Source organism: Hippocampus guttulatus, chromosome 15, assembly GCF_054856545.1.
Source record: "Hippocampus guttulatus isolate MCC_2025c chromosome 15, RoL_Hgut_1.0, whole genome shotgun sequence".
NCBI lineage: Eukaryota > Metazoa > Chordata > Actinopteri > Syngnathiformes > Syngnathidae > Hippocampus > Hippocampus guttulatus.
The window spans coordinates 12,327,579-12,350,698 of record NC_141275.1 but is presented as its reverse complement, the minus strand read 5'-3'; the positions used below and the strand labels follow the sequence as shown (position 1 = coordinate 12,350,698).

The 23,120-nt window shown below is 47.8% G+C and overlaps 1 protein-coding gene across 3 annotated transcripts in view; it reads right to left on the bottom strand.

Annotated features, from left to right (window-relative positions):
- The window catches only part of dlg4a (discs, large homolog 4a (Drosophila)), a 37,111-nt gene extending 20,972 nt beyond the window's left edge, over positions 1-16,139 (bottom strand). The window contains exons 1-2 of one of the 3 annotated variants that reach the window (XM_086130642.1): positions 15,423-16,139; positions 1,247-1,408 (exon numbers count right to left, since the gene is read on the bottom strand). In XM_086130642.1, the coding sequence (XP_085986768.1) occupies positions 1,247-1,408; positions 15,423-15,464 (204 nt within the window). In that variant the 5' untranslated portion in view covers positions 15,465-16,139. Of the gene's footprint in view, positions 1-1,246; positions 1,409-8,431; positions 10,040-15,422 lie in introns of those variants that run through there. The other 2 variants (XM_086130641.1, XM_086130643.1) reach the window with 2 other exon arrangements.
- Positions 16,140-23,120: the final 6,981 nt, after the last annotated feature.

Genomic DNA, 23,120 nt, shown 5'->3' with positions numbered 1-23,120 from the left:
GCGGCCTGATTTAAATTTGCCGGGGGCAGAGCTCAGTTTCTCAGAGTGTTCTCTCTCCTCGTTAAAAACAAAAACAAAACAATCATGGACACTTGTGCTCCTTTGTGATAGGGCAGGCCCACGTGACTCACTTCCTGTACACAGAGTAACGCATCAAAGCCGCTCAAGGTGTTCCAACACGAACGGGCTTGTGAAGCGGATCGTTATTAATTCAGTACCAGCCAATTCTAGATCAAGTCTGAAAAGACGTTTTAAAACGTCTTTGGGAGTGAATGAGTTAAGCGGGCATCTACCGTTTGCACGTGCTGTATCCCCGCCGTGCTGTTCCAAAGTGACGGCCGTCAGGTTTCTTTGATGCGACTTTGCTTTGGTGTCTCGCCGCGTTTGCGTTGCAAGACGTGTCGGTGTGTCGACTTAATATCGCGCTGCAGTTTGGTGCCTGTGGAGGGAGCCGAAGGGACTCGTATCCAAATTGTGCCTGTCGTCTGTGCGATGTAAAATTCTAGAATTATTTAGTACAGTTTTAAAAAAAACAAACCTGATTTGACCCCCACCGAGGCTAGATCAACCTTATCCCGGCTGCGTTTTGAAATTTGATCAGGTAAACTTCTGCGCGAGTCCTTTAATTTCCGTTCTTAGTAATCACTCGGCAACCTTTTCACAGGCTCCAAACAAGCGGCGATGAAAGCCTTTGTTGTGACAGCCTTCCCGGCCTTCCACCTTGCAAACCTATTTGGCGAAATGAATCTTTGACGAATATTTCCTGACCGCCTCTCATGTTGGGCTTGCACTTCGATTATCACGCTGTTAAGATGCCATATCAAGTCGCTTCAAGTGCTCCTTTCCGCCTGGCGCAAAATTTATCGATGCACCGGGTTGGGATTTCACAATACGATACACTCAAATGAATTTAAAGTGCAGCAGTTTTGACTTACAGCAGTATGCGTTCGAATCGTCCGCGGTGACGTCATCGCTAGATTTGCCGACCTCACAAAACGAAGTCTCTTAAGGAAATTGAAAGGCTGCGACGCCGGCGATAACCAGCAGAACATCAACTCGCGCTTACGGTGGGCGAATGGACAACATTTGAATTGGAATCGATGCCGATGACTGAGGCGCGCCGCGAAACGTGTCGTTCTGTCCGCGCTGCCCCCCGCAAGTGCTGACTGGCAAGTTGCATTGGGGGGCCCTCACGGCGTTCGATGTTGATCAACAACAGCCATCAGCTGGGGCGAGTTGTCCTCACCTTGACGGGAGAGATATGCGTGTGCGGCGTGTAGCCGTGGATGGCCTCCATGGCGGCGAGGTTCTTGTCGCTCATGTGCAGCATTTCGGCACTTTTCCCCGCAGCCAGATGTGCCGGGCTGTGCTCCAAAGGGGGCGTCTCCTCATCCTGGTACCTGTACTTCTGCGGAAACCAGGACAGAAGTGACACTGCGTTAAAAAAATGACAACCTGACAGGACCGACTTAATTGGCCTTAACATAATCGTAACAAAAGACAAAGATCGCGATCTTTTGAACGCGTCAGCACTCGCAGAGATTTCGAGAAACAATGCGATGTCTCCAAGTACCAAACGAAGTCATTTCGATCCGGCAAGGCGGCGGCGTCCTCCGCAACCTCACGGTTGCATGAGTCAGGCGGCGCCATGACTCATACGGCACTTCGGTGGAGATCACGCGTGTTCGCCGTAACCTTACCCCCCCGCCACTCCCCGCTGTTAGCCCACACATGGGCAGGCGGACCGCCGTGTTCGCCGCACGCGCGGCAGGTTTTGTTTGAGGTGTGATGACAGAAAATTTCCATCACGTGCGTTGTCCAAAGGTGGACAGTGTCACAGCGGAGAGCGGCCATAATTGTCCTTTGGGTTGCCGTTTGTGTTTGGATACACGCAAGCGCCTCACCTTCTGCGCACGATCCGCAAACGAGTGCCCGTTACAAAAAAAAGAATAATAATTGGCGGGCATCATCCGAATATTGTCTGATGTCGGCATCAGACAATATTTTTTTGGGGGGTGGGGGGGGGGGTGGAGTGGCAGATGTAGAGAGAGCTACATGGCCGAGTCCCGTCTCAGACCGGCTGCCTAGCAACCAGAGCAGAACGGAGATTGCAGTGCCACAGTCGGGGGGGGGGGGGGGTGCCAGCAAGCGGGGCTTGGATCGCATTTCACTGAGACAGCAAGTAAGAGACGGAGGGAAAAAGAAGGGGGGGGTGGGCTGGGGTGGTTGTAAATGACAATTGACAAAGTGAAGCAGAAAACAACAGCACAGCAACCGGGAAGAAAATAATTTGTTGTTGGCGCTGATTTATTTTTTTCTCATTTACTACAAATACTGTTTTTGTATTATTATTTTTTTTTAAATATCTCCTTTCCCCGTGTCTCCTAATTGAGAACAAGCCTGCCCAACATCTCTACATTGATTATTTTGAGTCAAAACGTAAACAAAGCATTTCAATTACACGTGTAGCCACAACACACGATCGCCTGAAGTGCCCCCCCCCCTCCCTGCATGAGCAACCATCACGTTGTTCTGTTTCCTTCTGTCCCACTCATGGGGGGGGGGGGGGGGGGGGTGGCAGCTGACGCTTACGTTCTTCATATGGTGCATCTTGGGCCGGGGCTTGAGGTGCGTATCAGAGCGAGCGCTCCATTGGCAAACGCATAACATGTCAAGCGCTTGAAAAACACCGCGCTAAATTATGACCACGGCGCCATTTCGAAAGTCAATCGGCAAAGTCTCTCGACGGCAAACTGGGTTGCGAATGCAAAACGTCTTTCAATAGCTTTTTAGGTATTTCATCACTTGTGATGTCATAATATGCCAGACACTCACTCACTCACTCCCGTGAATCGAGCGTGACCAATAGGAGCAGTCAAAAAGATCGAATCAGATTTAATGACCATATATGGACTTCTTATGCAGAAACGGTTTGTCAATTACAGTTTGCACCAACAGAAATATCTCTACTAAACCCCCAAAGTACCAAAAAAAAAAAAGGGGGTGGGGGTCTGCTCAGCTTCATTGAATCCGTATATCACCAGAGTGGGCGTTGTAAAAGAATAATCAGGGCACCGTAACAAAGCCGGCAGCCCGCGTTTGCATGGCTTGTGATAATCGTCCTCCGTTGGAGTGGCTGGATATAAGTCGCTCCCTTAACGGTTCGATGCCTTAACTTAATGTAGAGCAAATGTCAAATGCTATCTTCCATCATCTCCCGTTTGTAATTTCAAGGAGCGAGCTTGAGCTTTTAGATGACGGCGCGTCAGGTTGAAAGGAAGGATTGTCAACCTTGCCCTGCTCAGGGCGAGTCATTCGCCCCCGAGAACCTTCAGACGGCAAATGTTAAAAAGACTTTGTGAGAAGCTCCTCCTGGATGCGTGACTTTGGAACAAATCCGCACCGATGCTTCTCAAAATAGCCGTTATGAATTGAAACGGCTGCCGCCAAGACGGCCGTTTGATGGCGTGCGTTCAATTTCCGTGCCGCGACAGCTATATTAACATGACGCGTACGGCGCGGTGAGATAATAGAGCTTGACAGCAAAAAATATATATATTTGAAAAAAATGAATGAAACTCCACCGTGTGAACAACGGCGACATAAAAAAAAAAGCAATGCAGAGCGCAGGTATATGTACGTTTTGTTTTTTTTTTTCTCCCCCACCGCTATGGTGAGGGGGAGTTTCCGCAATCGGCATCACGCGTTCTCGCTTGAGTAAGCCAACAGATGGTGATGTATGACCTTTATCGTGAAGTCGGCTACAAACACAAAAGGCAGGGGAGAGATCACACACAACCGTCATCTGTTCACAGAGACGACAAACCTAATTCAATAAGATGCGCGAATGTGTACGGAAAAAAGAAATTCTTCCAAACTCTGCCAGCCAGGCGATTGTACCAATCTTTGGATGAAAGTCGGGATGCGACACACTCGCCTTTGTTTTGGGTCTCCTGATGGAAACCAACAGCAGGATTACATGCGCCACCGAAACCACTTGCAGATAAAATGACTTTCACGAGGCAAAGTGCCAAATTCTATCCAGATGAAAGAGTTTCGAGTTTAGATGATACAACAATACAATACGTCTTTATTTATATTTACTCTCGTGCAGGAAGAAGAACGGTATTTGGATTCTGCAACTCAAACTTCCACATGACCTGTGAAATATACTCTCAGTGATACAACGTAAGCCTAAAAATATGTATTCCCAGCGCAGCCCACTTGGATGCTGAGGGTCTGCATTACAACAGGGAAGCGGAGAGAGAGAGAGAAGCATAAAAAATACATCAAGAAAACAACTTTTCTTCTACCTCCTCTCAGTTTGGCATTTTCTCTGTTCCTGTTCCTCGCCCTAGTAAATTCCGCGTAATTTCTTTTCTTGCATTAATGAGACTCTGCGGCTTGTTGTTGTTGTTTTTTTTCTCGTCTGCAACATTGACGGCATGCACGCAGAAGCGTCGTCATATTTGAAAATCTGATCTGACATTTACCAACATTGGCATCCTTATCTCCGAAATAGGAAATGGAGGGCTGGCAGAAAGCAGTCAAGGCAGGCAAAGATGAGGTTACGTTTCCCAGAAGGTACACCTACCTGATAAATAGAGCACAATATAATTGTATTGTTTAAAAATAAATAAATACCAGAGACAGAAATGCCAATCCGGTACATAATCAGGATGATTATTTTTGATGGCAATGTTATATTTATGATTGTCGTTTGTAGTATAGTTTTGTTTGCGAATAGACCAGGGGTGTCAAACTCATTTTTGTCGCGGGCCACATTGTAGTTACGGTTTCCCTCTGAGGGCCGTTATGACTGTGAATTTTGTAAAACTATAGAAATGTTTAACCACCTCCACATATTATATTCACAATGAACAACAAATAGATGGATAACTAGTTTTGACATCAGAAGTCAAGAATAATGTTCAAACATTGTATTTATCACATTATATACCGCAATTTGACATTTTGGTTCAGACTTCGGTAAGCATCATGGAAGTTGACATGCTTGAATTGCTTTCGCGGGCCACATAAAATGATGTAGCGGGCCAGATCTGGCCCCCGGGCCTTGACTTTGATAGCTGTGGAATAGACGGTTCAAATATTGTTCAACCTTTAACGCGCTCCGGCGTGATGCTGAATAGGCAATTTACTGATGTCATCAATGTTGCATACTCAACCCTGAGAGAATGGGCACCCCCCCCCCCTTTTTTTTGGCGGGTTAATGGCTACACTGCGAACGAGCATGCACTTCCATGCAAGTCCATCGGCCTCCGGTTGCATGATAAGAATGAGCCCTTGGATGCAGCCAGCCGATTATTCGCCGTCAGCGCGCCGCACTTTAATAAGATGCGCGTCCCTTATTGGCTGCCCAACGCGCAAACACGAGGGAAGTCACAAGTTCACTTCAAGCGTCCGTGAGAATGCAGCTTCAATAGATAATCGCTTTGCGCAGTCAAATGCCAAATGAGTGCGCGCGGATGGAAGCGGCGAGCAAAGGGATGCATAATTGGTTTTAGTGGTGGTGCGTTGGAGTTTCTGTGAAAAGGTTTTTTTTTTTTTTTTTGGAAAGTGTTGAATAACTGATAACACATTTTTATAGTCAGGGGAGAAAAATGTGTCGGCGCAAGTAAGGTATAGGCCACAGTACCCTCTGCGTACGGTCACTTGTTGCGAAAAAGGGTTTAGCACTTTAAGGAACTAGAGTTGTGGCACGGCAACTCAATGCGTTGTCATGGTGACATCTGACAGTTCCTGGCCAAGCAGAACATCATTTCATTCTCCTTTCGACGGCGTTGCGGAGAATCCTGGAAGAATCCTTTCAGGAGTGCATGAAGGCCTAGCGGACAAGGGGTTGAACCCTAAATGCCATGATTTGCATTTTTTCTAACACGCCTCGTCGGCCACCAACACGTGTTTTACAATTGGAAGTGTTTCAACCCGATTGGATGAACCTTTGAAGCACTGTAACCCGAGACATTGTTACCTTTCTTCAAAACGGGAGCTCCTGATTGCGGGTTACAACTTTCCACGGTTTCTATTTTTAAAAATAAAGCGCCATTTCTTCTCAGGGGCTCTTACCCCCCCCCCCCCCCCCCCCCCCTGTAAGTTGCTTGCTCCTCCGAGCTGCACGGAACAGCTGTGGTGTTTGATAGCAGATGAAGTGGAAAGAACAAGTTAAGGAGGTGGAGGTGACCCCCGCGCCAGTTCCGACTTGAACCGCATCAGTAAATACGCGCTGCCTCTCATTCCTCGGGCTGTCACAGTTGAAGCAAGACAGTACTCCTCTACTTGAGGAGCGAGCAAGGCTGAGATAGCTCGGATCCATGCGAAGCGAGAAAGTACTGATGTGATTCCAGTGATTCATATGCGCATTACAACCAGCGTGCGACATTTAATTCCACATGACTCTTGCTTGTCTCATTGTTGGTCTGACGGCAGGTCACGCCGCCTCGCCCGTTTTCCAGTAACGCTAGACCCGAATCGATCCTGTGCGCGAGGCCATCATCGATCTGGAACTCGAGATGACGGCGCAGCGATCTGAGCCCTAAAATCGTGAAACGCATTCAATTGCCGTCTTCGCGCTACCCAGTATGGCATCCTGAAAGCAGGACGGTCCGTCGTCATTTGGACCTTGTGCGGCCATCAATGAGCATTAAGCAGAAGAGAGCCCGTGAAAACACTCCTGAATGCTTTCAGACACATGAAAGACCCTTTTAATTAATTCACTCATTCACTCCCAAAGACGTTTTTAAACGTCTTTTCAGACTTGGTCCAGAATTGGCTGGTACTGAATGAGTTAAGATCCTGCATAAAAGATGACGGAGAGGCTCCATCCAACAACAGTTATGTAAGCAGCTTTTGCTCACCTTGGAAAAGATGATCCTTCTCAGGGTTGGCGTGCACAGAGCCATACCAAACATATCAAAGAAGAGAAAAGCTGTGAACGCTACACGGTAGCCGTGCAATATATTGTTGATACGCGAGGTCCCAAAAGACTCGGTCAAATAAGATAACAAGCCGCCAGGGGACCGCAACAGGCCGGACGCAATCTGTAAGAAACGAGTAGAGTGAAACCTCGAAATACAAACGCCCCTGACGTCGGACGAGTCGCAATTCCACTAACGTTTTCTCGGAATCTGAACCGCGCCGTCATGCGTGATGTCACTCACAATGTCTGTTCCGGTTGGGTTGCGATGAGGTGTGTTGAAGAGATGCTTAGAATGCCGATTAGCCGTGCGGTAAATAGTAATTCCGTATATTGAGCTGCACACTCAGGCACGCCTTTGCAAAAGGTTCATATTCCATTTTAAGAGGCTGAAAATGTAATTAGAATGTATGCGGTGCATGTGCAGGGACAATTACTGGATACACCAGCGCATATGTTGGTGGATTTGTGTCTAACAAGTAGTGAATTGCCCAAGATTGAAGAACGGTCATCACGCAATATCTTGGCAATGAATCGGGATCCGTGAAAAGCAAATTCTCTCAGGACTTACTCATAAAACGCACAGCCGTTTTAGTGCACAAATAAATGCAAACCTCTTTGTATTGAATTAAATAGATAGAAAATGTAGTTGGGTGGGGGGGGGGGTGCACACATTTGGCAAGTTCGTCATACAATATTTGTGGAGTCTAGTTCAAATGTTATACTGTATATGGAGCTCAACTGCTTGAATGGATTCCTCTAATTTTTGGAGAAATCAACGTGCAGTGTTCCGGTCATGTGATTCAAAGGAGGCATACGACTTCATTGAATTTTTTTTTTTTCCTGAATTTACTCACTTTTGCTTCGCCAAGTGGTGAGACAAAATCAAATGTTTTTTTTTTCTTAAGTAGACTATACAGCTAAAATAAAACAATGTGGATTTATGTATCTATATTTTGAAAGTCGACTATACATCTACTTAAAATATATATCTGGATCCGGCCAATTTGAATTTGTGCAACCACGTGACGAAATCCAACGGAGTAAATTCAACACACCCTTTTTTTTCTCCACTCTTCTCATTGGCTCTCCCTGGTGAGGAAGGATATTGAATGGGCTCCGGGCTCGACAAAGTGCATTTTCCCCCCCAAGGTCAAAAATCATGCAGTGCAGTTCCCCTCCGCCTATGATGCAAAACCTAAACGTGGACCAGTCAGCATGAATAGCTCCGCTTGGCCTACTGTGGAGAGAGTGATTTCATTCATCGGCAGGAAACTCGTGAAGCCGCAACTGCTACGTTGCACGACGCAATCCCGGTCGGCCGTGTACATTCGCTCGCAACCGATCCAGAAAATGAGATGCCAATCGCGTTCCCTAAACGGCCGCATTGTACGGAACGTTCCCCCGAAAAAGAAAAGAAAAAAAAAACGACCTGGCGACGGGCGTTGGTGCAACCAGCGTCCGGCACCGCATGCACCCCCCCGGGGCTCGGCTTACCTTACACCCGAACATGAGCGACAGGGTCCGGTTGCTGCAGATGACCTTACACTGGCACATGACGGGCGAGAGACACTTTAGATTCCTGATATTAGGCAGAGACATCAGTCCGATAGCCTCACATCCACACCGCTACTCTGTCCGCCGCCAACCGCCACCGTCGCCGCGACGCGATCGCCGGAGAGCCGCGGAAGTGGGTTGGGGGGGAGTGGGATGCTCCCTTCTGGCTAATCACCGTCGGAAATGGAAACAAACCCGGCTTCGGATGACTAATCGCCTTTGAAAGCAACTTTTTGCATGATGGTCACCTTTAAGGCGTTCTATACTGTACCGACTGTGGTTTGACGGGGGGGGGGGGCATTCAATGATATGCACCCCACCCCCTCTCTCCCCCTTCTCCCTCTTCCGCTGTCTCGCTCGCGCTTTCGAATAATGTACTGAAAGCTTACGCGCAACTAGAATCAAACGAAGAGGATATTGAGAGCCGGTTAACCGCAAACAGCACGCACAGCAAGCTAGTGTTAGTTATTTTCTGTCATTTATTTCTTTATTTTTTTTTCTTCTTTAAATGACGCCGCTTTAAGTTGGATGGTATATTTCAGTGGCCGTCTGGAATGGGACGATTGCGCCCCCTGTCGGCTTAGAAAAGCCAGCAGAATCGGAGCTCTCCGTGGTGCTGAAAGACAAAAGTGCCTTCATGTGGCGTGTCTACTTTAGTGATTGAGGTGAACCCCCCTGCCATTCATTAGCGTGCTCGCTCAAGGTGGCTTCCACCTCGCCTTTAATAAATGAGTCCGGAACACACACACACACACACACACACACACACACACACACACACACACACACACACACACACACACACACACACACCGTGATGATGCATTAAGCTACTTTCATGTTTGCCCTCACTGCAGTGACGTCTCAGGTCAATGCAAGGCTGTGATGTTATTGAAAGGCCTGCAAAAGTATTGCAGAGACTCAACAGAGCCCAAATCGAATAATTCCTCTCATAGCCTATTTGCTCTCATGGATGCCGCTCGGTAATTTTTGTTCGTTTCAGATATTTCCCCAAAAAAATGAAAAAACAAAAACCCCAATCCATCCATATAGGAATTCCATTTGCGTTACAGTACAGTGAGTCTCTTGTGCAGGACTGTGTTGACATGAAAAGCCCACAGGGTGGAGTGAGAGAACCGGCTCGGTTACATTTAAATATTGTGCATTCATCTCAGGACCGACTGCGGCGCTGGGCTCGATGCTCCCAGGTGACGTCAGTGGTTAAAAAAAAAACACACAGAAAAATCCAATAGACAGACGACCTCATTGCTCACTACTCTCTCGTGAGGGATATCCTGGGAAGCGTGTGATTATAAGAATGGTAGCAATGCAGGTTTATGACAGCAGGTCAAGGCCCAAAAGAGTTATTCTCAAATGTGCTTTAGTGATCTCTCAACTAAGTAGTCCTTCTATTTGCACATATGCAGTTCGATTTAAACCGGTGCTCGAATTCTCAAGCGTGTAAGTGAAAGATGAATGAACGCGGGGCCGTCTGTGTGACGTCTCCAAAGTTGAATGACGTATTTGCTCATTGTCATTCTGCGCTTTTCTCAGATGACATAAGCACGCCCCCCCCCCCCCCCCCCCCGCGATGACTTTTTCAACTGGCGCGGCCGTTTCCATGGATATTGCTTTGTTCAAGACGAGACACAGACGTCCTTGATTGCAGCACTTAATGCATTCTAATGCTCCGGCTTGAAAGTGTTCACAGTGAGTTCGCCCTGACGAGTAATATGCCAGCGATGGGCCATTTTTCTTATCAATCTCACACCGGCGATGCCACTTATTTCCCGCAGGTCCCCTTTATGTGAGATCTACACTATTTTCATATCCCCGTCAATCAAAACTCTCGTCATTGAACACGTTCCGAAAGAGATTGCGTGTACTGACGTTTTCAGACTATGGAGCGTTTGGGTGAAAGGCAGCACACACCCGGAAGACACATATCGACAAACAACCATTCACATTCGCACCTACGGACAATTTAGTCTTCAATGAATTGAACTCATTCGATGGCGAGGATGTTTTTTCTTTTTTTTCAAGAATTCAGGAATTTAATCCCAGGTGCTTCTTTATGGATTTTTTTTTTTTTTTAGCCACATGGTAGGGTAAAGAAGGAGCTGAAAATGGCCGGCATTGAATTAGTATGCATGTTGTGGGGATATACATGGAAACCGGAGTACCCATAGCGCTCTGTATTACACTAAAATGTTTGCATCATGTCGTCTGTTGTCTTACGTTTGACCTTGCGGTGTGTGGACATTTTATTTTTGTTTTGTTTCCATAAAGGCGCATTCCTGACTGGTTTAGACATAGTTGTGTCTGTATAGAGTGCTCTGTTAAGTCAAGTTGACCCGCTCCATCTCAGCGTTATGTAAGGCATGACGGTCACAGTTGAGCCGTGGTATTCCGCCGTGTAGGTTTTTTTTTTTTGTGTCGTAATACTGCATTGTGTGAAAGAGAGTGAGAGAGAAGCCTCAAAAGAGCTGGAGTGTTTCCATGACAACGTGCGCACGGACGGGGGTGGCGGACGTCTAACAAACGGTCCACTTGCCAACGGTGTTCAGATCACCGTATTTATGGAATGACTGCTTCCGTCAAAACTGGTTGCGCACTGAATGGAACCCCCCCCCCCCCCCCCCCCCCCCCGTCCCCCAAAAGCTCCGCGTGACACCAATAAGACGCACCGGAATTTTCCCCGGGATATGCGGCAACCAGTTTGGCCGGCACGATTCACCCGGATATCAGCTCACTCATGCACGCAGGTTACTTTATTGATCCGGGTGTAGCGTACTTGACTTTTGCTTGGTTGACACCCGACGTTCGGGTTTCGGGTCGACGTCACGAAACAATAGTTGGTCAAGGCAAATTTGTCATTCTGTTTTAGAATTCAGTATGTGCAGTTAGACTCTCGTAGAGTCCAATGAGATCAAATGCAAAGGTGACGGATACAACTCGGCTAATTTTAGAAACTCTTAAACCTGCTGGGGCAAAAGTAACCCAAATTGGGTGAAATAGCGAATCCAGCGCCGGGTGCGAACGCGACCGAGCCAACGCTGCGTTTTTACACCTAGCACATGGGTTGAGGAGTTCACCCAACACGTTGGGTCAAGATGTTGATCCCACAACGGAGAATAAACTAGCCACACCGATGAGTAAAAGTTACCATTAAATCCGCGATCAGTTTCTCAACATAACTGTGGTTAAGATGAATAGAAATTGTACTATCAACATGTCCAAAGAGGAACAAGCAACTTTGCCTCTGTATACTTCGACTTCATTACCCAACAAAACTATCCAAAATGACCACCAACTCTTCAGCCTGCCCAAATCCAATCTGTTGGGTCAAAATAAATAACCCAACATTGGGTGAAAGTATCTCACTCCGCTCCAAAAATCCGCAGGTACCCAGCGAGTGGGTTAGGAAAACAACCCAGCGTTTTTGTTGTTGTTGTTGTTTTTTTAGCATGTGCTGTTTGACTTCTAAACCACCACAAACGTTGCACGCTCTCACACACCAAGCATACGACGCGAGCCCACATCGCATATTCCCGCTTGTGTGTCTTGCATGCAGAAACCACCCAGCTGTGTAAATTTGACATGCCGGAATGGAGTCATCGCCAATCGTGATGACCCGGAGAGCTGCATTATGCATGAGATACGGCGCGCATGCTATAGTCCCAAAATACTTTTAAAAGCCGCCCCGCTTGCAAACTGCAACCGCGCTTCCTCGCCGTTTCTTCAACTTCTCCTTTTTGAGTTGCCGCGGGGCTTTAAAATAGACGACGCGCTCAGGGATGAGATGTTTAAATCTGAGCATCAACCTTAACTAACGCCCGGACTGTAATCACGAAGGGGGGGGGGGGGGGGGGGCGCTAATCCACGATCTTCCCCGAACGTGACACAAGCAACTGCCACTCTCGTTTGACAAAGCCGCCACCTGACTTTCTCCAGCGCCGCGCCAGCCTCCGTTGCCCCTCCTTCCTGGGCTAAAGTAGACACCCGCGCGCTGTCCATGTACGCGGACCGTCCTGTGGCGGCTGCTTCCTGTCTTGAGGGTTTTAAATGATGAGGAAAAATAGTTGTTTGGGGGGGGGGGGGGGGGGGGGGGATGAAAGATGGCTCCTGACTGTCAGCTCACGCTTCGTCCCGTTTCCATCGCTGCCCGTTGTTGAACAGCCATTGGCTGACGAGCATCTTATCAGTCGCTCTGTGCGTTAACGCGGCCTTCGTTCTGACTCGTGTCGAGGTTTTAAATCACACCCCCCCCCCCCCCCCCGCCCCCGCATGTTATACTCGACCTTCTCGGGTTTGTTAGGCACAATCGAATGAGTTCCAAAAGAAGTACAATTGACTCCTTTCTATTTCCTCTTCACCATTTGTGAGGTAACCTATTTGTGCCCCCCCCCCCCCCCCTCCGCGGAACTTACATTATCTTCAGCAATTTCTGTAATGCTGTCAGTTGCCACAAGATGGAGCCAAAGCCCCGGGGAAAGAGCAAACTAGTGATTGGTGTCAAGGAAGTTTGAGGTGTGAAAGAAAATTTCCAGGACTGGTTGAAGAAAAGATGTCAATTTGGAATCCGAGTTTCATCCTCTGAGAGTCAAAGGCATTAAAAAAAAAACACCTTTTTTTTTGGGCTACTCCCTCACGCACTCCTGAAAATTTTCTTCCAGAATTCTCCGCAACTCCATTGTCATTTTATTTTTTTACAGCCATGATATGAGAATCTTTCTATCTGACTTTGTTTCTAATTTATATCCCGGTTGTTCTTTCAAATATTATTATAGATATTTGAATTTTGAAGGAATTTTTATGGTCATGCCAATACACATTTCCCCCCCTGATTTGGCACGAAATACGATTGACCCAGGTTAGCCCCCGTTCGTATTTGTGAAAATGAAATTGAACAACCAAACAAAATCAATTAAATACAATAAATAGACAAGGGAGATGCTTCGAATGCGTGCAAAGGTGCAGCTGCAGCACAACCAACTGATATTTACATTCTACTGGAGACAAATTCCCTTGTTTTGTTCTACGCACTTGGCCAGTAAAGATGACCCAACCTTAAGGTGCCACGGACTGTATTCGACTTTGGAAGTTCCTCCGTTGCTACCGGGACGTCACGTCGCTACATTCTGTGTGGACGCTGTGACGGCATATTCACGTCATCCATCCCATAATAAGATTGTTGATTGCGTTTAAAGCGAGGCAGTCTACTTGCCTGGTGGGGGGGCATCACGACAACTCCGGATACACATTCAGATATGAGATTGGCATTGTGCTATTGTGTAAGTTTGCTAGCATGACCGTGACTGCTCGTGCCCCCTTTGTGGGCAGCACATTGCTAATCATGACATAACAACAGCCCACACCCACCTATTCCCTCTGGCTTTAACTTTTCCACGAGGACGGAAATGATCAAGCAGGTGGCTTAAAAGCAGCAGTGCGCGGCCTTACAAATTTGCCACATAAGTAAAAACTTACAGGAGACGTTATAGGGACGGCGGGGGTGGAAAAAAAAGGAAACAATTAGTAATGTTTGTTTGGAAGAATGTATGAGTGAAGAATGATGTGGTGAGCCTGCACCTTGCTGCATGTTTCATTAGAAACGTTTTTTTTTTTTCATTCTAATTTAAGCAGTACGTGCAAAGTTTTTTCTTCCTTTTTTGTGGTTAAAAAAAAACCATTTGTTTAGGGGTAGTGGGCATCACTGATGAAATGCAACAAAGAACCCCCCGCCCCCCACCCCCACTGATATGCTAGCTTGAGCTTGGCAGCAAGCAAGCACAGCGTGTTACCAGTCATCCATGGCCACGATTGTCTGGCAAACGCAAAAATGTTGCACGGTTGACGGATTTCCGTCAGGGGTGTCAAACTCATTTTTGTAGTTGGCCACATTGTAGTTACGGTTTCGCTGAGCGGGCCATTATGACTGTGAATTTTGTGAAACCGTATCAAGGTCTGATCACCTCCGCATAGTCCATATGCCGTGCACAACAAATTGGGAGAGAACTAGTTTTGAAAGCCATTGTTTACGTTCATGTAATAAGTTACTTCATGAGATCACGCTTGCTTGTATGGAATTCTGCACAGTCTATACAAAAATTTACATTTCTGTCTGTTAAATCAATATCTTAATTTACATGCAATACTTTTGACCAAAAAAAAACCAAAGCGCTGTATAGAATAAATAATTCAATTTTGTGTAAGAAAAAAAACATTTTTGTGGTGAACAAACAAAATTCAATCATGTGAAGCAACAAAATAAACAGATAACAGCAATATTTAATAGAATAGGGCTCAAGAAATTAGGATTGAATTAATGCCCCGATTATAGGCATCTACTTTTTTTTTTTTTAATGAGGCGGCTCACCTATAACCCTGCCAAACCATCAAATTATAAGTAACCCTCAACCATCACACCATATTGTCCCATTTTGTCATCACCGTCTCAACCAATCATGCGCGCGTGTCCTCGTCGACGCCAATCTGGATGATATCCCCGCGCACGATCCCATACGGGGAACCGCACAAAATATCTGCGTTGATGAATTGCCGAACGCTTCAATCAACAAGTCTGCTGGAGTTGTACTCCCTCTGCACGTCTTGGCGTGCTCGCTGGCTCATGCCCACCCACACGTGTCGGGCCACGCTCATACCGAACATAGCCGGCGCATGAATAAACATAGCCGGCAACACACGTCGACTGCTTGCCTCTCATACGTACTCCCCCTGATTCATCGATGACTCTGGAATGGCATTCGACGCAATGTGCACAAACGGAAGAACCCCCACCCCCACCTCCCCTCAATCTCAGCCCGCCAGAGCGACGAGCCGGCATTGAGCTAACATGCAAAACGGAAGAAGACGTCAGCAGTGAGATGGAGGCAGAGGACGACACAAACGCGGAGGTGAATTTACCTACCACACATGGGCAGAGGGAAGGCAGCTTAGTGCGGCCCTTCATGAGCGAGAGACAGAGGAAAAACAGCCTCCCAGACACCCGCAGCGGAGGAGGAGGAGGAGGAGGAGAGGGATGGGGAGACAGCTACAGAAACTGGGAAAGGACCAGAAGGAAGGGGGAGAGAGGGAAGGGGAAAGGGGGGTAGGGGGGGGGGTGTCGTAGTAGACGGGAAGAGAGAGTTTTCCTGGAAGCCCGAGTTGTTGGTGTTGGACATATGGGTGTGAATATAGAGGAATGGCCGCCTGCTCCAGTCGTGACTCATATTATAATGTTTGTCACTGCCGCACGGTGAGGGAGGGGAACCAATCAGACATGGAGACACACACACACACGCACGAAAGCCCATCTATGATTTCATTTGATCTTCTCTGTGTGCGCGTGCGCGTCCACGCTAGGACTTTCTTCACACGCTCACTGATACGGTACATGTTTTTTTTTTTTGTTCATTTTCTTAAAACGGGCGGCTTTACAGAGAGCAAAATAATGAAAGTATGACGTAATCCTGAAGGAAAAAAATGTAAAGGCAACACGTGAGCACTTTTGTGGAAGTAATCCATCCACCTCAAGATGCTGATCAGAGAATCGGCATCTTGATACGTGTCGTTTGAGTGGCGGGAGGACCGTTATGGCGAAGGCAAAGTGCACATCAATAGAATTCGTGATGGCGTGAAGTGCAAAAGTGCAAAGGAGCCGTTTTCATCAACATCCACTTTGAGACTCCCCCCCCCCCCCCCCTTCAGATGTTTCCAAGTCCCAAGCCGCCATTGGAATGTTAACCAACGGCCATAAGCGGAATTTTCAGCCATATTAAATTCCAAACTGTCTTGTGTAAAAGGGCCCCCTCAGCCTCACCCGAGTGTCAGTGCCAATAAAAGATTGGACTCCGCTTCTTGCATGTTGAAAGGCGGATCACTTTGGCCAATTGATCTGTGAGCTCACGAGGCTCCTTTTTTTTTAAATTGGCGAATGATAGGCTTCATTTTTGCTCTGTTTTATGAGGTGAGGTGAAGGTCAACATCGGCGTTTAGGTCCCGTTCCACTGAAGAACAAAAGTACATTCGAAATGGTTTATTTTATAATAATTATGGAGTGATGGGGCCTATAAAAACGCAACCTTATTGTATCAAACTATATCGGTTGGTTAAAAAAAAAAATGTTGTGACCCGTAGGACTAATTCTTACGACCCTGGACCAGCTCAATGACAAGCCGTTGTTCTCCTGACAATGATCCTGACAATTGATTTGAATACTAAAACAGTGACAATACCACTATAGAGTAAATGCGCTCTTATGAACAGTTTTCATACCGGTTAAAAAAAATGTAACACCGATTTCTTCCACAAAGAGCGACAGGGTTAAACTCACCAGCACGTACTTTGACTGTGCAGTTTTGCCCCATTGATGTTCAACCCAGAAAAAGCACCTCATTAGGCGTGTATCCAATTCCCTATGTCGCTTATCCGCTCCAGAATCACATGACGCGCGACTGTTATCAATCACAACGCACATCGAGTGACGGACGAACCGTTCACACTTGGAGCACAGTGACAACTTGCGATGAATGGGGACTTCACCCACGCTGTCCCAATAGAAGCCATGCCGAGCAACCGTGAGCCCGGCAGTGACGTTGCCATCCAATTAGGAAAATGCTTTTAAGTCTTATACTTTCAACGGGAACGTGTGCTAGTTATAAATGACGGAAACTTGTCCTGGGATCAGATATTTAGCGATTACTATAAAGGAGCTTGACTGACACAGTGTGTGTGTGTGTGTATACACAAAATGCATCCATTTTTTTTTTGAGGGGGGAGAATAAACAGAATAAATGTATCATAGCCTCTTGGACGGCTTCATGCAGCGCCAATTAGGGGTGATGGATGGGTTACGACTCCTGCAGAACTCGGGGGGGGGGGGCCCAAAGCCCTCCGTGACCCGCGCGACTTCTGCCTTTGCGTCAGTGACGAAAGACGAGTGGAGGAAGCACACGGTGACATTTCCATCCGGAAGGAAGCCGCCGCTCTCCTTTTGAGGAGAGTCTTAACCGCCAGTGACCCGCGGATGCGGCTTCCTCGCAGCAAATGGGAATTTTTCTCGTCTCCGCATTTCACGAGCCTTCTCGGCCGCCTCCTCCGCAGAGGTCAGACTCCTACCTGCGAACCGTGGGCTTCGTATTATCAACACCCTTCAATGGCAGGCCTGACTCCCCCCCCCCTCCCCCTTGCCCCCTCCCTTACTTCGATCATCTCTATTCTGTCCATGATGATACCTCGCCACGTTGTCATGGCAACAATCGGGCCATGATTGCGTGGTTGCTAGGCAACTGACATCACCTACAAGAGGAGCATTGGAGATACAAAGCCAGAGACAAACAAAACCCACCAAAGATGTGCACTTGCACGTTCTTTGTGAGTTTGTGTTCGTTAGGGCTTTCCGTAGATGAGCGAATTGTTTTTTTTTTTTTTTTGTTGTTATTTTATGCCCGGTCACATATCATGCATACAGTAGGTGGCGAGTCAAGATGTCGCTTGCCGTTTTTATCCGTGCCTCGAATGAGTCCTTTTTTTTTTTTTTCTGTGTCTAATATGCTGACACAGTCCATCATTTGAACAGCAAGTTGTCTGTCATGTAGCAAAATACCGTATGCATGAAATGGCACAGGCGGCATAAATGTGTCACTTTCCCTGATCTACGTTGTCCTGTGGGTGCCTGCATTTTACAAACCTACCGCTGGGTGTCGTTGTGCGCCATTTTCAAAAGTCCTGCTAATAACAAAACCTAAATTGCTCATGTCTCGGCCACCTCGTTTGACTCATAACTCGCACACGTCATCCAGTAGGTTTGAGACCAAAATGATCCAAACATCAGTCCCTGATTTAAGGTTGACCCAGACTGACTTCAGCCCTAATTATTATTTAGTACTCATCCAACCGCAGTTGATTGTTTTGAGCCCGTAAGTCTCCAGTCTGCCCGTTCTTGGGCATGTTTGTCCGATTAACCTTATCAGATTCCACTCGCACCAGCCAGTCTCTAACCCGATGACAAATAATCTGCAATCTATTGTACGGTACATATCAAAGGAGCTCCCGAATCTAAAACGGGAAGACAATCAGAAGTCTGCTTCTTCGTCAGGCTGAGAAGCCAGAACACACTTTCTGACATGTGCGTTGGATAAACAGTTAATGGGCCTCCTTGCAAATTGGGCCTCCTGATGGAGGTGCGGATCATTAAATTAGACGAGAGGCTCATCAGCAACATGCGGTCATAAATAATAGCAGACGAGCTCCAACACTCACAGATGAAGCAAAGAGATTGATGCGGGTCTGGATGGGGCGGTGCAGCTGAGGCCGTACCATTCGGAGTTGGGCCACAATTTACATGGGAGGGGGCGGAGCTATACTTGAAAGTGGCACCAAATGGCAGAGTTACAAACTGTCAGCGTGCGTAATGCGATGCAATACCTGAGCGTATCAAGAGTGTGCTCAGTTCGGTGAACGGCGAAGGTTGAGAGATGGCGGCCGCAGAAGATGGCTTTCGGAACTTATTTTTAAGTCCGACCAGTGACAAAAAACCTTGGAGGTTTAACCGTAATAAAATTGCCGTCACACGCAGCAGCGTCCGTCCACAAAAGCGGGCCTCCTATTTTCGAATTAAAAAGAAGACCTCCGAGCCGTGCGGTCGTGGCATCAGATGTGGGCCGCGCCGGGGCCCACATCCCGGGGCGGCGGGGAGAAGATAGCAATGTCTCGGCGGTCGCATGCGAAGGCTCCCCCCCCCCCCCCCCCCCCCCGCGGACGCAAGGTTGCTCGTGCCCTTGAGCGGAGGTCACGCGAGCTCTCTCCGCGCTCGCTAATCCCGACACGCTTGTCACACGCCGTCATTGCGGGCTGTTTTATGAACTCCGCTAGCACGTGTACAGCGGGAGGCGGAAGGCCCTGAGCGGGCGCGAAGCCTGTGCGCATGTAGCCGCTGACATCGACTACATCCTATCAAATATATAATTGATATGAAGAAGCACTAACAAGAAAGGCCTCAAAAGTGCTCTCAAGTAGGCCAGAGGGGAGTCCGGAGTGCAAATGAAGAGGATGGGGGTGGGGGGGGGGGGGTAGCGGTGAAGAAGGCAAGATAGTTGCAAGCGCGAACTGGTGAAGTAGACGTACAGGTTGACAACCAGGACAGTGGCGCAAATGAAAGTGTGCTCATTTAAAGTGGCGGAAACGCGGTGACGTGCCCGCTGCGCTCCGTGAAACACTTTTGGTGCCGTCATAGCCTCTTTTCCCTGACATCCTCGCAAAACATTGGGCCGATTTTCTGACCGAGCGCGCCTCGCGATGAGGGAGACTTAAAAAGGTATTGTCGGGGCTCCAAAACCAAAGAGAAAATCCGGTGGCGTCTCCTCCCACCGATACGTTCTAATATGCCAGCTGGGAAGCGTTACGTAATGACGCGGGGCCGTGCGATGCATTGATTTCCAATTCATTATTTATTTTCACTTAAGATTCTCGTGTAGGAAGCGGCAGGGAAAAAAAATTACATAAGCTCTTTTAAAAGTCCAATGCGGCACTCGGGAGGGAAAAGGAGAAAAAATGAGCAATGGGTTCAAATTGAAGGTGAGCCCCCCCCCCCCCCCCAATGAAACCAGTTCGGACTCGAGTTGCATCGGCATCTAAAGCAAACGTATTAAAAAAAAAAATTTAAAGTCATTTTTATTCATGATCATCTTGCGTGTCTTTTCGAGGGTGTACATGATTGATCCCGAATAAAAGCAGTGACTGCTCTTCATTATTCACCCCGGCAAAAACCAAACCGACTGCATTCTGCCATCGGTTTCTTTTATGCTTTTCAAAATTTGTAAATTTCAGAGTGAAAAGACACTTCTTGGAAAAAACGCACGCCGACAGATAAAGATGACATCACGCCGTACCCCTCGTGCCACCGTTCTCCGACTAAAAAGCCGTCGCCAGAAGTGTTTTCAGAGGCCGCCGGGCTCTGATGTCAGCCCTCGAGTGGCTCCGGCGTTGCCCCCGCATGGCAGAAACCAGCATGCAAACCTTGTGCGCATGATGTGTTGGCAAACACGTGGGTGTTATGATGCAGCTCACCACCCGTCGTCTGGTTCATGATGGCACGGCTCACCTGCAATGCAGCCGGTGCCCATTAAAGTTTAAACAACCCGCATTTGAAGGGATCTTTGGGTTTTTCTGGCACCGATCTGTCACAGGCTACCGGATGTCCGATTGAGTAGCTGCGGCCACATCATCCAACGCTTCATTGGCTGACCGTGTCAATCACGTTTCCACCAAACAGCCGTGGGATTTTGCGGGGGGCGGGGGGGGGGGGGGGTGTTTCTGTCCATGTTCAAGTTTTCTCACGGCATATCAAAGTAACCTTTGAGTTTTGAAGGCTCAAAGGCAAGTATGTTTCGGTTTCGGGTTACCAGTTTTGTGGTATGTTAGTCGTCCCGAAAGAGTTAAATTAAGGTCACCTGCCGGCTCGAAGGGAAAATCTATCCATCCATCCGTTTTCTAATCCGTTTATCCTCACAAGGGGCACGGGGGGGTGCCGGAGCCTATCCCAGCCGTCATCGGGCAGCGGGCGGGGCACACCCTGAACTGGTTGCCAGCCAATCGCACGGCACAGATAGACAAACAACCACTCGCGCTCACAATCGCACCCAGCGACAATTTAGAGTATCCCATGAATATGCCGTGCATGTTTTTTGGAATGTGGGAGGAAACCGGAATACCCGGAGAAAACCCACGCAGGCACGGAGAGAACATGCAAACCCCAGCCGGAATTGAACCCTGCACTTTTGAATTGTGATGCCGACATGCTAACCAGTTGTTCACCGTGCCGCCTCCGGGGAGGGGTGGGAGATATTTTCATGCTCACGGAACACAAATGTTATTTCTTCAATCTTTTTTTTCTTTTTTAATGACATTTCCCATTGGTTTAAAAAAAAAAACAGGTTTCACTTGACCCAGTTACTAGAACCTGATTTGACTTCCGTGTCGTGTATCATAAATATGCCCACCAGGGTTCATTAGAGTTGTTGACAAGCAATGTATTTCAGTTTTTTTTTTTTTTTTTATAATGCGGTTTTCCGTTTTGTCGCCCTTTCACTCTTACTTTTTCTTCTTGGAAGTGACAATTGTGAGTGGTATGCCCCAAAAAAATGGTGAAGTGGTGGTTGTCGGGCTTGGCTATTTTGTGCCCATTTCCAACGGACCAGTCGCAAACCGGCCGTCATCCTGCCTGTGAAGCGACCTGAATCGCTTGGTGCGAGCAGAGCTTTTCATTTGCAAACTTTCCCCTTTTCGAAAGTGACCATCTGTCTCACGATCCCTCGCAGAGTGTGAGGGCTTCTCTTGCCAGCTTTACACTTAAGTCTTTTCTCACTTTGATCGCACGTCTGGAGAAATATCTTCGCTTACCAACTGTGGTTCTTTCGCTTAATAAGGTGTTTTGCTTTCCAGTGAGTCACTCACCGAGCGAGTTCACGCTTGCGGAGATCAAGCCACATTTTTTTTGTTTGATCTGTCGTTACCTTAGCTTGTATGCTTTCCATTCCGCACAATTAGCCCCCCCCCCCCCCCAAAAAAACGTGGATAATATCCTTTTACATAAGAGTTCCACTTTGTCAAATACAGCCTCGCTGCGTGACTGCACCTACTTATCTATGTTTAGGTGACCAACAATCCTCGTTGCCAGGGAAACTGTGAGTCAAATGAATTTAAGCGCAAATTTATGTAATCCATCCGAAAGCTTCAGTCGCTCGACTCTACGTATCCCCGAGCCACCTGGTTTGCGTGCGCGCGTGCGTATGTGTCGTCACTTCCGGTTGCAAAGTGCATCCAGGTGTCCACCTCTCACTTGGAGCCAACTCGCACTGACATACACACACACACACACACACACACACACACACCTGCTTCCTTTTTTGTCACGTCAGGATATTTTGGGGTCTGCCTCTCATGATGACAGGACAGCGATCGTGTGTGTGCGTGCGTGTGTGTGTGTGTGTGCGTGCGTGTGTGTGTGTGTGTGACATAATAGAAGATGTGTGACGGCCAGGTAAGAAATGAAGCAGCGGGAAGCTTGAGAGATTAGCATGCAGGGCAGAGTAGCCTCCAATGTGGACTCTCGTGGACTTGCTGCAGTTCCAGTGTGACACAAAGCATGCCCCCCCCCCCACTACCGCCCCCCCCAACCCCCCTTTCCACCAACACTTTTACTATATCCGCGCAGATTGGCAGCTCACAAAGCATGACACAGAGCGTGGGAGACGTGAGTGAGGGTCATCCAGAGTGAGAGAAATGTAAAGCAGCGCTCCCTTTTATATTAAAAAAAAAAAAAAAAAAAGACAAAAAAGGAAGTGTGTTGTTTCATTGAGGGACCGTGAACAAATTAGCACTTGGCTCTCTTGTGTGTACAATACAAATACAGCTGTGGCTTTCACACACATGCATACACACACTGGGCCGGAATACCACGAAGAAGCTTACCTTTGTAGTCACAATGCAGAGGCAGTCCATGGTATTTAGTAAGAAATATCGGGGTGTGTTTCAACCCCCCCAACCCCCCACGACAGAGGGCTGAGACCCCCACACCCCGCTCCCCAGCCTGCCCCACTCCTGCACTCTCGCTCTCGTCCTGCCGTTT